At 49.6% G+C, this 13,262-nt stretch overlaps 1 protein-coding gene and 1 long non-coding RNA gene across 3 annotated transcripts; both read left to right on the top strand.

Moving 5' to 3' along the window:
* Window positions 1–368: 368 nt before the first annotated feature.
* On the top strand, window positions 369–11,657 carry ZIC3 (Zic family member 3). 2 transcript variants are annotated; one of them, XM_044234972.1, is made up of 3 exons: window positions 369–1,654; window positions 2,784–2,947; window positions 3,798–6,032. In XM_044234972.1, the coding sequence occupies exons 1-3, from the start codon at window positions 601–603 to the stop codon at window positions 3,975–3,977; spliced, it is 1,398 nt and encodes a 465-aa protein (XP_044090907.1). In that variant the 5' UTR covers window positions 369–600; the 3' UTR covers window positions 3,978–6,032. The 2 variants fall into 2 exon arrangements, with proteins under 2 accessions (XP_044090907.1, XP_044090906.1); XM_044234971.1 differs by lacking the exon at window positions 3,798–6,032 and adding an exon at window positions 11,055–11,657 and having other exon boundaries at window positions 555–1,654.
* Window positions 9,407–9,889, top strand: LOC122896885. The gene is made up of 2 exons (XR_006382445.1): window positions 9,407–9,631; window positions 9,784–9,889. It is a non-coding gene; the product is annotated as an uncharacterized LOC122896885 (long non-coding RNA).
* Window positions 11,658–13,262: the final 1,605 nt, after the last annotated feature.

Here is a 13,262-nt window from a genome sequence, read left to right as displayed (position 1 = left end):
CCCGCTCGGTTTATGTGAGAGGAGTGAGTGATTGACTTTATCAGTCCAAGGACATTACTCTGGAGGCGAGGAGGCTGGGACTCGCGCGGCGAGCGGCGAGGACCGAGTCTGCCTCCAGCCCGCTGCCTGCCCGCCGGCCACGAGCCGGCTCGGCTACTAAGCGCAGCCCAGCCGGGAGGCCGGCGCCCAGAGAGCCTCCCGACCCCGCGGTGCTGCGCTCTCTCGGGGAGAGGAGGGGTGCCCGGGACCGGATTGGCCAACTCCGCCCTCCACTTATTATTTTGCTTATTTTTCTTTGTGCGCTCCTGTTAGTTTGTTAAACCAGATCTAGTCCCAGAGTCTTTTCTCCTCCCTTCTCCCCGCTCCTTCTTCCCCCCTCCTCCCCCCTCCTGCTCCTCTACTTCCCCTCCTCCCTCCTATCCCTCTGCAGGAGACTCTCCCAGCGACGGAAAGTTGCAGCCCCTGGCACCGCCTTGGGGGTCTCCCGGCAGTGTCCAGCCGCCGCCACCCCTCGCCGACTACGGCTCTTCGGAGATCTCCTCCTTCGCCCGCACTCTCGCTCAATTCAGCGGTATCGCCTGTGCCCAGAACGCCCCACCCATGACGATGCTCCTGGACGGAGGCCCGCAGTTCCCCGGGCTGGGAGTGGGCAGCTTCGGCGCGCCGCGCCACCACGAGATGCCCAACCGCGAGCCGGCGGGCATGGGGCTGAATCCCTTCGGGGACTCGCCCCACGCCGCCGCCGCCGCCGCCGCCGCCTTCAAGCTGAGCCCCGCCGCGGCTCACGATCTGTCTTCGGGCCAGAGCTCTGCGTTCACGCCGCAGGGCTCGGGTTACGCCAACGCCCTGGGCCATCACCACCACCACCATCACCACCATCACCACGCCGGTCAGGTGCCCAGCTACGGCGGTGCCGCCTCCGCTGCCTTCAACTCCACGCGCGACTTTCTGTTCCGCCAGCGCGGTTCCGGGCTCGGCGAGGCGGCCTCGGGTGGCGGGCAGCACGGGCTCTTCGCCGGCTCGGCGAGCAGCCTGCACGCTCCAGCGGGCATTCCCGAGCCTCCCGGCTACCTGCTCTTCCCCGGGCTGCATGAGCAGGGCGCCGGGCACCCGTCGCCCACAGGGCACGTGGACAACAACCAGGTCCACCTGGGGCTGCGCGGGGAGCTCTTCGGCCGCGCCGACCCGTACCGCCCGGTGGCCAGCCCGCGCACGGACCCCTACGTGGCCGGCGCGCAGTTCCCCAACTACAGCCCCATGAACATGAACATGGGCGTGAACGTGGCGGCCCACCACGGGCCCGGCGCCTTCTTCCGTTATATGCGGCAGCCCATCAAACAGGAGCTGTCGTGCAAGTGGATCGACGAGGCTCAGCTGAGCCGGCCCAAGAAGAGCTGCGACCGGACCTTCAGCACCATGCACGAGCTGGTGACACATGTCACCATGGAGCATGTGGGGGGCCCGGAGCAGAACAACCACGTCTGCTACTGGGAGGAGTGCCCTCGCGAGGGCAAGTCCTTCAAGGCGAAGTACAAACTGGTCAACCACATTCGAGTGCACACGGGCGAGAAACCCTTCCCCTGCCCCTTCCCGGGCTGCGGGAAGATCTTTGCCCGCTCCGAGAACCTCAAGATCCACAAGAGGACCCACACAGGTAAGGGGGAAGGCAGGCGGGCGCGGGGTTCACCGCGGCGCCGCGCCGCGCCACGAAGCCGACTAGCCGCGCGAGGGAGAGGGGTGGCGACCAAAGAGGGGCGGCGCCCCGCCGGGGCCGTTCGGGAAAGACGCGCTGTCAGTGTCCCTCCACCTCTCGCCCTTCCCGCCCCGCGGCGCTTTTGCCCAGTTCTAACTTCCCCTGCGGACGGCTCCGCGGGCTCAGGAACTAATTGGAACCTTCTCGCGCCCAGGAACAAACTGGCGCCGCCTCTTTTTGTCTCGCTCTTCTGGGTTACGAGGAAGGGACTCCGAGTGGGAGGAGAGCGGATTGCTTACAAGCGACTTAGCTCTCGGCACACATTCGGGGAAGGCGACCATAGAAATGCTAATGAAAACTAACTTTCGGTTACTTCCGCTCCTTTTTACCCTTGATTGGCATATCTCCTAATTAAATGACTGATACTTTTGTCAAACTATTTTTATTTGGAGTTCCAGGTTCAATTCAGCCCTTCGGGAGGAAAGCTAAAGTAGAAAAGGCACCTCAGTTTTCGTGGCTTGTTCCGAACATCTTGTAAAATTGTCCAGAGCCCCCGGATTATATATAGTTTTCTCTTTTCGAACGTTAAGTACGACGACCCGTGCTTTTTAATACTGGTTTAGCAAAACCGCCGCGTTTGAAAGAGGCGAGTTAAAAGGTACAAAGAAGGAACTGAACGGGATTGCCCCGTCCCCGGTCCATTGTCCCGCCCGGGCTGGGTTACGTCGCCGAGGTGGCGGCGGAGCGTGGCCACGCGTTGGGAGCCCCGGGCCGGGTGGGATGGAAGCACAAGTTAGGGGAAAGTTTTGGAGGAGCCCGAGGCTTCCCCATCCTGCGCGAGAACAAAGGGACGCGCAGGTTCCGGACCGGCCCTGCCCCACCCCAGCCCCGACCACCGCTCCCCAGCCCAGTGGGCTCAACCAGCGCTTTCCATTTTTTCTCCAGGGGAACGAGATGCCACGGCCGCCCCCCAGTCGGCGCTCCCTCTCCGGCCAGACCGCCGCCGGGCGCTCCGTCTCCGGCTGCTGGGCCCTAGGAAGCTCCGGGCCCTGACCACATTTTTGCCCCTTTGCGTTTTTGCCTCTTGCAGGTGAGAAACCGTTCAAATGTGAATTCGAAGGCTGCGACAGACGCTTTGCCAACAGCAGCGACCGCAAGAAGCACATGCATGTGCACACCTCGGACAAGCCCTATATCTGCAAAGTGTGCGACAAGTCCTACACGCACCCGAGCTCCCTGCGCAAGCACATGAAGGTAATTACCTCTTTATTAGCGGTCGGCGGTTTATAAAACACTCGGCCCGACTCCCGGCCGCGGAACGGAAGCGCCCGCGCTGCCAACCCTGTATCCTCCACGTTAAATCCGATTTGCTCCAGCGGTGACACCTTGAACCCATTTTGGGCACCCGGAGGGGGGGGGTGGAGGAGAGCACCGTTGGGGAGAGCACAGTGGGGAGGAGGAGGGAGCAGAGGGAACAATTGGTTGTTTACTGGGAAGCTCTAACCGAGCTCGCCTGGGCTTGAGGTTGTAGTGGCCGCCTCCTCCCCGGCACAGCCCGCGGTGGAAACCCGGAGTACCCGCGCCGAACCCCCGGGGGCGGGGGGGGGGGTTCATTCGCTCTTCGGCTGCCCTGCAGATCAGACAATAGGGCCAAGGAGCGTGGTCTGATTCCCACGCATTCGCCTGAGACCTCGCAACGCCCGGGTCGCCTGGGCCACCTTTCTCCGTACCTGCTTTCCCAAGCTGAAGCGGGCTTGGGGAAACCTGGCCCGGGAAGGGTGTATTTTGCACGCCCCCCAAAGACTAAGTGCTTATCCCACTCCATCCGCGGAGAAAGGGCACGAATAAGACAGGGCGGTGTTTGCCTTTTCCGTAATGCCAGTCTTAGGGCTGAAAATTGTCGTGTTGGCGACCATCTCCGGGTTTTCTAGACATCGGTAATATGGAAATTAAAAACAAAAAAAACCCAAATCAGCAGCATTTTTCGTTTAAGTGGGTCACTGGGCGGTCTTGCTCTTACAGTGCTCGAATTCTGCTCTTGTTTTTTGCTTGCACAATGCCAGTTGGAATTATATTCATTATAATATATACATGTTAATTTTAGGTTCATGAATCTCAAGGGTCAGATTCCTCCCCTGCTGCCAGTTCAGGCTATGAATCTTCCACTCCACCCGCTATAGCTTCTGCAAACAGTAAAGATACCACTAAAACCCCTTCTGCAGTTCAAACTAGCACCAGCCACAACCCCGGACTTCCTCCCAATTTTAACGAATGGTACGTCTGAGGACAAACACAAACACAAACCCTGTTAACCATAGAATGGACCAAATGCATTTTAAAAAGGAAACTGAGACCAATCAGATGGAAATGGAGTTTTTTAAGGCAAGAGGCCATATATAGGGTTACATCTTGTTAATTGCAATTGTCCAGGAAGGTTTTTGGGCGAGATCCAAAAGTAGCCATGCCCTTTGCTCAGGATTAGAAAATACGTTTTGGCATTTGAAGGATTTTCAAAAATAAAATCTCTTTTCACTGCTTTTTCCTCCCTCTTCTCTTGCTCTCTGCACACCCCATTCCTCAACTCCTTGAGCTCATTTTAACACTTGTCCTGTTTCTTGAGAGGAAGTGATAGAAGGCTTGTTGGTGATGGTGATGTTAAACTGATGGAAATTCTCCGCCTTAGTGGTGATTGTTTAAACTCTCACAGTCTTAAACCGTGCCAAAGTCCTGTTATGTCTTGAACTTTTCCTCAAAGCATTACACTTGTGAATGTATTTTTGTCTAATGGGGTCGAAACTGTTGTTCAGTATTTTTTCAGGCTGAGGATGTGATGTTACTCTACACAGATTGTGACGTTTAGTATACAGTTGCCTTTTGTAATAACTTTTTTTTTGTAAATACATATCCATTGATGCCATATTTATCGTTTGTAATTTAATTATTGCTACAAGTGCCGGGAACTGAACAATATTTATGGAAAAAATGTTTTCTAACAAATGCTGTACAGCTTTTGATTATAACTGCTTTAGCATTAAATTTTATTGTTTTGAAAGAAGAACACAATTTACAGTTTTTTGAACCGACTCCTTTCTCTTGTCTTGTAACAGCCTCCCTCTACAAAGAGGAGACGTAAGCAAATGAAATCTTGTTTGTTGGTATTTATAACTCACTCAGATCCCTTTTTAAATTGTTAAATTATTTTTCTATTGCAGCGTAGATTCCTTACAGTGTCCGTTTCCATCTGGGGGAGACCCTCCTTTCTTTATCTGTAGCTCAGATGGTTGTTTAACTGCGAGTTTAAATGTGTTTGTCCTGGATTTTTGGCATGCAAATCAGATATTACTGATGAGTTCAGTTAGTGGCCATGACATCTCAATCTTGTATTTCAAAGACTGAGAAGCTGGATTTAATCATCCCTGCCCTAAATATATAAACATAAGGTAACCTAATGAGTTTTATGTCCCTTAGTTTTTTATTACCTTACATAAAAATGAACATTGTGGCAGGATGCATGTCTGTGCATTCTGTTTTGAGATCACCCATATACATATATATGTTTGTATCTATGACTTATCTAATCTGCCTATCAAATCTATCTAGCTATCTATATATTTTCAAAAGTAAACGTGTGTCTGAAACAGTGGTGATGAGTAAGGCCAGTTGAGCCGTGCTTACTTATGGTTAAAGTGCTTCTTAAAAGAACCATAGTCCATTTACAGTTTAAGAAGGGCAAAGGCTGATTTGTTTTGCTGTATATAGTTCAATTCATAATTACCAGTTACTCATAACATTTTTATAGCTGTGTAATAACTGCAGCGGTTCTGAAATGATACTATGGAAAGAGAAAAACACTTGCAAAAGATGTATTTTTAAAGTTCACGGTTTGTAGGCACAGATGTCAAGAGCGTTGTTTCCATTAAAATCAATAACTGAAAAATGGTTGTTTGCTTTGTGATAAAATATTAACAATCCATTTAATCTTCAGCGAAGCAACTCATTTGGACAAACAGTTCTTTTACAGTTGTTATATGAAAAAAACCTGATTATTATATTGGGGGGTTGGACTGGGTAGAGTATGAGAGACTTTTTTTGGACTAATTTAGGGTGCTGTTTAATATTGAGAGCCCAATCTCTGCATGAATAACCAGCTTGCAAATCAGCAAATAGAGTGGTGGAGATAAGGAATTGTAAAGAATTTAGAAATGTAATGAATAGGCTTAAGTACCTCCTTCTCTTGAAGGGGCAATGCTCTAGGTTTTTGGTGGCAGTCAATTTGGTATTATACATAATCACTTTGAGTTATAGAATTTTGTTCATTGTTCTTTTTGAAGAAATAAAGTCTTGGCACATCTTATTTATAACATTTTTGTATTTAGTGCCTGATTTTTTTTCATGTTCAAATAAATCAACCGTAAATCGAAATGCTTAGAGAACTTCTGATAATTAAAAGAAACTTTGATTTCCTGGATACAGTTGGAGCAGTCTATTTTAAGTTGTCTACTGACCTTTGTCAACAATTGCTGACAGTTTCTAATTGCAAATTGCTTTGGATGCAATTTTTTGTTTGTGGAGAATGTTTTTTTTTCCACTTTCCTCCACCAGTAGACAAGGCAAGGGCCTGAATGCCATCAACAGAAAGTTTGGGATGACTTCACAAGTGATGAGCAGGTAACCTGGTCAGTCCACCACTCCTACCCAGACATTCCAATCTTGACCTTGACATTGAGGATGCTGGACCAAATTCCTGTATCGGGATCTTTTCCTTCACTTCAAACCAGAGGCCGTTTTAAATGCTCAGCAGGTTTGCAGAAGTGTATGTTCATAATATTGGTGCTAAATGTCTTCCAACTTAAATCTAAGTAGTGTTTTTCATCTGAAATATACATCGAGGTCCCATAGTTTACTGTTCTCTTCATGAATTTCGTCTGCACCCCCAACTTAGCCTAATCTTAAATGGGAGTTGACTGGTGGGTTGGTTGCAGGATTCTCTCAGAAACTTGCTTCTCCTCCCTACCGGTAAAAATATTAAATATCTCTTTAGGAGACATAAAGAAGACTTTGATTTTTTTCCTTAGCAGGCTTGGTATTATTCTACTATAAAATTTTACAGTAAAGCGCTGTGTCCTGAGAGGGGAAGATACCAATGAACAATGGCGATAAGCAGTATTAAGACAATGTAAAAGCCTGGCCCCTCTTACATGATTTCCTTTAATTCCGGTGTAGCATCATGTTTCTCCAATAGTTTGTGTCCTCCGCCCTGTCATTTGTTGGCAAAGAAGAGTTTATTTTAGTAGAAAACTTTTCACAGATTTTCTTCTATAATCTGGCTCTGGGAGTGAGATTACAGTAAAAACTTGAATTTTCAGTAAAAACCTTAAAGAGTAAGCACCCCTCCCCAAACAAAAAACCTCGCAGCCCTAAAGATGTATCCGCTGGAAACCAGGAACGTCAGCTGGGCTCTTAGTGATCTACCTGTTATTTTCCTTCTTGCACCTGGTAAGACCTTTGTTAAAAGTCCATTATCTTTTCCAAAATGGGTGGTTTAGCTTAAGATTGCCACTGTTGGGTGGGGAAAGGGGAGGTGTCTATTTCCCAGCAGACAGAAGTCTGGCCTTCCTCCACTTCGGAAGGTTAAAGATCAGGGTCCAGGCTAAGCGGGCAGTCGGTCTCCGCTACTGCGAAGGTTGGAGAGCGAGCAGGGACCGCCTCCGCTCACAAAGCCTCCCTGGAAAGTTGTGCTAAGGACCTCCTCGCCCCTCCCCCCTCCTCGCCGCCCGCTGTCCCCTTGCCGCTGCGCTCCTGGCACCCTCTGCTCCCCCCTCCCCCCAAACAGGGGAAAAGTCGAAGGGCCTCTTGCCACTCAAGTTTCTGTAAGAATCGCCACCGGCGTGCCCATGCCCCGAAAGGCGGGTTCTCTCGCCGGCAGCTAGGCTGCGTTGCTCGCGGGCTGGCTGACCCTCGAGGCTTTGCCCCCGGGACGAGGCCAGGCGTTTCGGAAGTCGGGGCTCCAAGCTCCGCGCTGCTCGGGCCCCTCGTCGGGAGGCCCAGGGTCCCTTGCACACACCAAACTCTTGCAAGTCCCGGTCGAGGCTCGGGCCGCGGGGGAGGGGACCTCGCTTCCTAGGGTCAATTCTCTCGCGGTCTCGGCCCGCTGACCCTTTGACCTCCACCTACAGGGCCCTCGGCGGCCGTAAGCCGGCGGTCGCCCGGGTTCCGCGGACGCTTCGCGCCCCATCGCCTCCCGGCCTCATTAGGCCGGCGGGGCTGTAAAGCAGGAATCAGCCGCTGCCTAATCCGGACCTGGGGTCAATACGAGCCCAAACAATGGTGAGCTCTGAAGGCCACAGCGTAGCGCTGGCCGCAAACTTTGTGTTCCATTCATTTTCTCCAGGCGGGGGGGAGGGGGGGTTAGGGGGAGGAGGAGGGGGCAGGAGAAGGGAGAGAGGCCCTTGGACGCCGGGAGGCCGCTCCGGGCTGCGGGGCCTCCTAGGCGAGCGTCCTCTGGCTTCGGCCCTCCCGGTCTCCTCGCAGGGCCTGGGGCCCGGTTGGCGGCCCGCGTGGCGGGGGGCGGGGTGTGTGTGTGCGGGGGTGCGAGGGTCCGAGGGCCGGCCCGGAGGGGGCCGACCCCGCGCCGGGAGCAGACTTTGAAGTGGGTTTTTAGCGCGCACGTGCGAGAGCCGGGCCGGGGCCGGAGCGGGGACCCGCTGCGAGGAAAGAGTAGACTCGGCCCGGGCCCCAACCCCTCCCCCGCTCCCCGTCGCTCCGGCCTTTTCAAGCCCGCCGGCCCCCCCCCCCCGCCCCCTCTCCCGCGCAGGCGCACACCCGGCAGCCGTCGAGCCGCTCCCGCGGCCGGGGGGTGGGGGGAGAGTTGAAAGCCGCTTTGCAGCGCCACGGCCTCGGCGGAGCGGGGAGGGAGGGGAGGAGAGGGGTGTGGGGAAGGGGGGTGGTTTTGGGGCGGCTCTCGAGTGATGAACATGGCGGCCGGATGCGAACCCCCGCGGAGCGCAGCAAAGCGCTGACTGCGGGCTGCCGAACTGCTGTGTGCTTTAAACTCCCTCGTTATTCCTCAGCTCCGAGCGCCTCGCGGGGAAATGTAGGTCGTGGCGGCCGAACGTAAAACTGGAAAAAAAAACGGAAGCGAAGAAGTTCTTCCAGGGCATTCTGGGCGTGGGAAGTTGGCGAGCCTTCTGGGGGGTTGGGGCTCCCAGGGGACTTGGACTTGAAGCCCGCTGGAGGCCGCCCCAGCCTCCCGTCCCGACCGAAAACCTCCCCTCCGGGCCCTCCGGGGTGGGGGATGCCATTTTGAGTTCTCGTGCCGGGTGGGAGCCCGCAGCCAGTCCGAGCCCCCTAAAAATGCTAACGAGCGGACGCTTTCTCCTCCAGGACAATGGCGGGGCCCGGGAGGGGAGCACGCAGGTACCGTTTCCGTGTAGAACGGCCCATTGCGCGTTCGAACCCTACAGCTCGGGCCCGGTTTTCGGCATATCTCATTTAAACGTGGGCCTTTGAGAAATGGCACTGTCGCAGCTTTTGTGTGTGCTGGAACAGCTGGTGATCCTACGCTGAGGTGGGGGGCGCAAAAAAGGTCACAGTCTCGAAAACTTTCATTCAGCTTTTGCTTAACTGCCTGAATCCTGGCGGGTGAAAGAACCCCTGGTAGCTTTGGGATCTCGAGCTCGTGGGTTATCTTTCTGTTTTGTTTTGTTTTTTTTTTTTTCCCTGCAGAAAAGATTGCAGATTCACCTTCAGATGTGTGTTTCAGGAGGACAAAAAAAAAAAAAAAAAGTGCAATAGGAAGGTGTAGCTGTTGACCCCCGCCTCCCCTAGGAAAATAAGCGGCAAGAATTCTTTCAGGTTGCGTCTTCGTGGAGGCCAACAGCTAAACGAAAAGGCAGCCTTTTGGGGGCTGCCCACTGTCCAGCATTTGGGCACCTGAAGGTGTGGGGCAGTTCCCCGGGGGCCACCTTGGGAAGGGCGCAGGTGGGTGGGCAGGTCATTAGCAAAGCTGGCCCAGATTTGGGGGGAAATCTGCAAAACAGTGCCTTTATCTGCAGAGAACAATTGATGGGGTTGTCTTTCCTCCTTTTCAGTGCACAAAGAAGACGGCTTTGGAGCAAGAATTTGGAATATGCGTTTAAGTTGTCGTGCTTTGCATTGGAAACCCCTGGGCAATTAAAATAATAAGCATGCCTTGTAGTATTTTCTGCTCTTTTCTTATGTGTAATTTCTGCAAGTCAAAGGGGCTGCAGCCTCTTCTGCAGTTTGGAAACTTGTTTTGAAATTGCCACCAAACAGATCTTTTTTTACCCCCTTCGGTTGAAGTTTCCTTCCCGGGCTGAGCCACTCCCCCCCCCCCACCCCCTCACTGGAATGGAGTATTGACATCTTTGAGAGATCAAAGGAAGTAGATGGTGTTTGGTCTATACTTGATTTTTCCATGCTGTAGTTTGAACCCTGAGCTTTGAGCTTTTCCCTGGTTAAATCTCTTGGTACCGAAAGTGTGAAAAATGAAAAGTTTATTAACTTGAAAAAGCTTTAGTTAATGGTGAGGCAGTTTGTCTCTCTAAGAACTGCAGAGCCCGGATTGTCTCTTAAATTGACTTTAAAATCAAGCTAAAGATGCGCTGGTGGACGGTCTCCCCTGGATACCTGCGGTGTGCTTTGGGTCATTTGATATGGTAAAACTGGCGGATTTGCATAGGAGTTCTGTGAATGGAATTTCTGCAAAACTGGATGAGGGATCAGTTGGTGAACTCTTTTATTTGTTTGAGGACTCTGAAGGGCACTGCTTTTCCCACTGAGCCTTGGTTTCTATCATAACCATTGAAATTTACAGCTTGAAAAACACAAAGTTTGCAGAAAGCATGAAAAGGGGGAGTGGTTCAGAATACTTGGACTCATCATAACACGGGAGCAAAACCTCTTTGAATAGGATTCAAGAAACTCTGGTTTCAACAAAATCCCTTAAAGCGAAAGAGAATCTCTGTCTTTAAAAATCACGTAACAGCAAACAATTTTGCATATTTTTAATGCAATGACAGTTCAACCTGTTGACAGTAATCCAATGAACAGAGAGAACTGTGAGCTGACGGTAAATGTAGAAAGAGCCGTCAGCAGATGGCAAGTTTATTATATTCGATTCCCTAATAGGATGTGTATGTTGTCTAATGTGTTGCGTTGAAACACAGCGTCCTTGTAAAGACCATTTGAATGTGTGGTGTTAAAAAGAAAAGATGCCATTGTGTTCTATTCTAAACTAGCATTTCTAACAACATATCCAGTAACAGTTTAAGACAATTTTCTAAGAGTGAATATAGCCTGTTTTGACCTATCTGCAGTTCACTTTTTGTTCTTTTGCCAGTGTTGTCCTGCTTGGTATCCGGGACAGTCTCTAATTCCTGACGAAGAACTTGATACTGACGTTGGTATGCAGCAGCCAGCCCTCCATAACACTACCTATCCTAAATGCAGGGTTAATGCCGAACCTACTGTGCAAGAAATGATTTACTGATGAGGTTTCAAAGAAAACCACATCAATTTGGATGTCTGTTACCTTGAAGTGATCATTTTAAGAGTAGTAGCTTCTTACCTAGGTAAAAAAAGACTATTTTCTTCTTTTGGTGTATTCCAGTCCGTGTTGAGCAATCATTTGTGAAATGGAAAAGCAAAGATGCCCCCTCCTTACCACCCCACCCCCACCCGCACTCCCTGCCGCTTTAGGCTTCTAAGTGGAAAGATGGAGGGAAAGACTGGCCTAACTCGTAACCCAGTGTGTATTATCTCATGCATTGTGTTGACCTTGTTGAAAATCTCTTTCAAATATCTGCATTCCACGTGTAGAGCTCAAGTGTTTAAAACTAGAAACACAAATGCTTGTTTTGTTCATCTTGTATGCTTGTGTTCAAAAAGCCGTACCCAGGATCCCTACAATTGTTGTTTGACTTAAATAAAACCATTAAAATTTTTTGCGATCATTGTTTTATTACGGTGACAACTCAAAACTCCTAAATACTGTTGATTGACCTGTTGAATTGGGACAATTTATATATATAGCTGGGCTTTCACAGAGCAGTAAACATGCAAAAACCAACCAACCCACTGAACAAACGTCAAGCAACTGTTTTGAGCTCACTGTGTTTTCCCAGAGGGACTCGGGGCCAGGTGCCAGGGAAGTAGGGAAAAATGCAGAGTCGAGGATTGATAGGGGTGATTAGAAGGAAGCATGGGAGTTGGGAGGACCAAGAACACGGGCACACCAGTCTTTGGGTGAGCAAGAGAGAGAAAGACAAAACTAAAGATGGCCTTGGAGAAGAAAGGAGGGCCTCTGGAGAGCAGACATAGCACATCACATTACGTATCTATTATTCTGGAGCCCCAGAGTGGTTCTTGGGGTAGACAACTTGGCAACCATTGATTAGGACACTTACAGAATCATGGGATATAGGTGTTATTAAAACACAAGTTGTCGTTAATTAACTGTAGTGTTAGAGAAGATGAAGACCCTTAAGAGAAATTCTTGGAACTCCAGATACTTGATTTCTCATTTTAAATTTAACATCTGTAATCTAATGTAATCTGCGAGTGGCCATCATTCTATTTATTTGACGTGATTACGCTGTGATGAGGTATTGTAAATTGCAGCCCGAGAGAGTATATTGCTCTTGGTTCTTTCGATCCCGTTTTATTAAAATCTCTAAGTAGACTGATGATACTGTAATTTTTAAGTAGTGGGAAACCGGCTCATCTCCCTCTGATTTTTGTTGTTCATTTACATCAGGAGTGGGAGTATAGGCCAGTCAAGGAAGCCTATCATTCTTTGATTTTCAGCTCCTGAAAATTGGACATTTTTATATCCCCTTAGAACAATGCTAGTAGAATTTTTTCTTTTGTTTTTGTTTTTGTTTTTAAGAACAAGAATGGTGTTCTTTCAGACAGGCAGCAGAGTATTATAATGGGATTACTCAAAAAGCCTTTGGAAAGGTAGACTACAAAATTGTGCATAAGCCTGTTGGTTATTCTAAGGATTAACGAAAAAAGTCCATAGAGAACCTAGCACACAGTCATCCCTGAACAAGTGAGAATTCCCTTCTTTTCCTCTTGCAGGTAGCTATTGTTGCTTTTGGGTAGTTTCCTAGTTTTAATGTTATGGATTATTTTGCTAAAAACATGCGCGATTTGTACTGGGGTGCAAATGAATGCAGTTTTCAGGGACTAGATGGAGACTTAGGGTATATAAGAAATACTGCATTTCATAAGCATAATTGCTAGATCGGGCATGTGAGTTTATGAACATAGCTATGAATATTTAAACACGGAAAATTAAAGTGTTATTAAATGCCTGTTGTTCGTTATCTTCCAATGAATACACTTATTCTTAGATAAAAATAAGTCGTATACTTAAAAATCTGTAAACATAGTAATTTAGTGGTTTTACTTTTAATGTGATAAAATTTGCTTTAGTCAACAGCTCGATTCTTAACTACGTTTAAAGCAAATGACAATTTTACAATGTGAAAATTGGCATTCACGTTTAACAAAAAGATTAAATCGTATGATGTCTTAAATTATT

This window comes from Neovison vison, chromosome X (assembly GCF_020171115.1).
Source record: "Neovison vison isolate M4711 chromosome X, ASM_NN_V1, whole genome shotgun sequence".
NCBI lineage: Eukaryota > Metazoa > Chordata > Mammalia > Carnivora > Mustelidae > Neogale > Neogale vison.
This window is presented reverse-complemented; position numbering and strand designations above follow the sequence as displayed.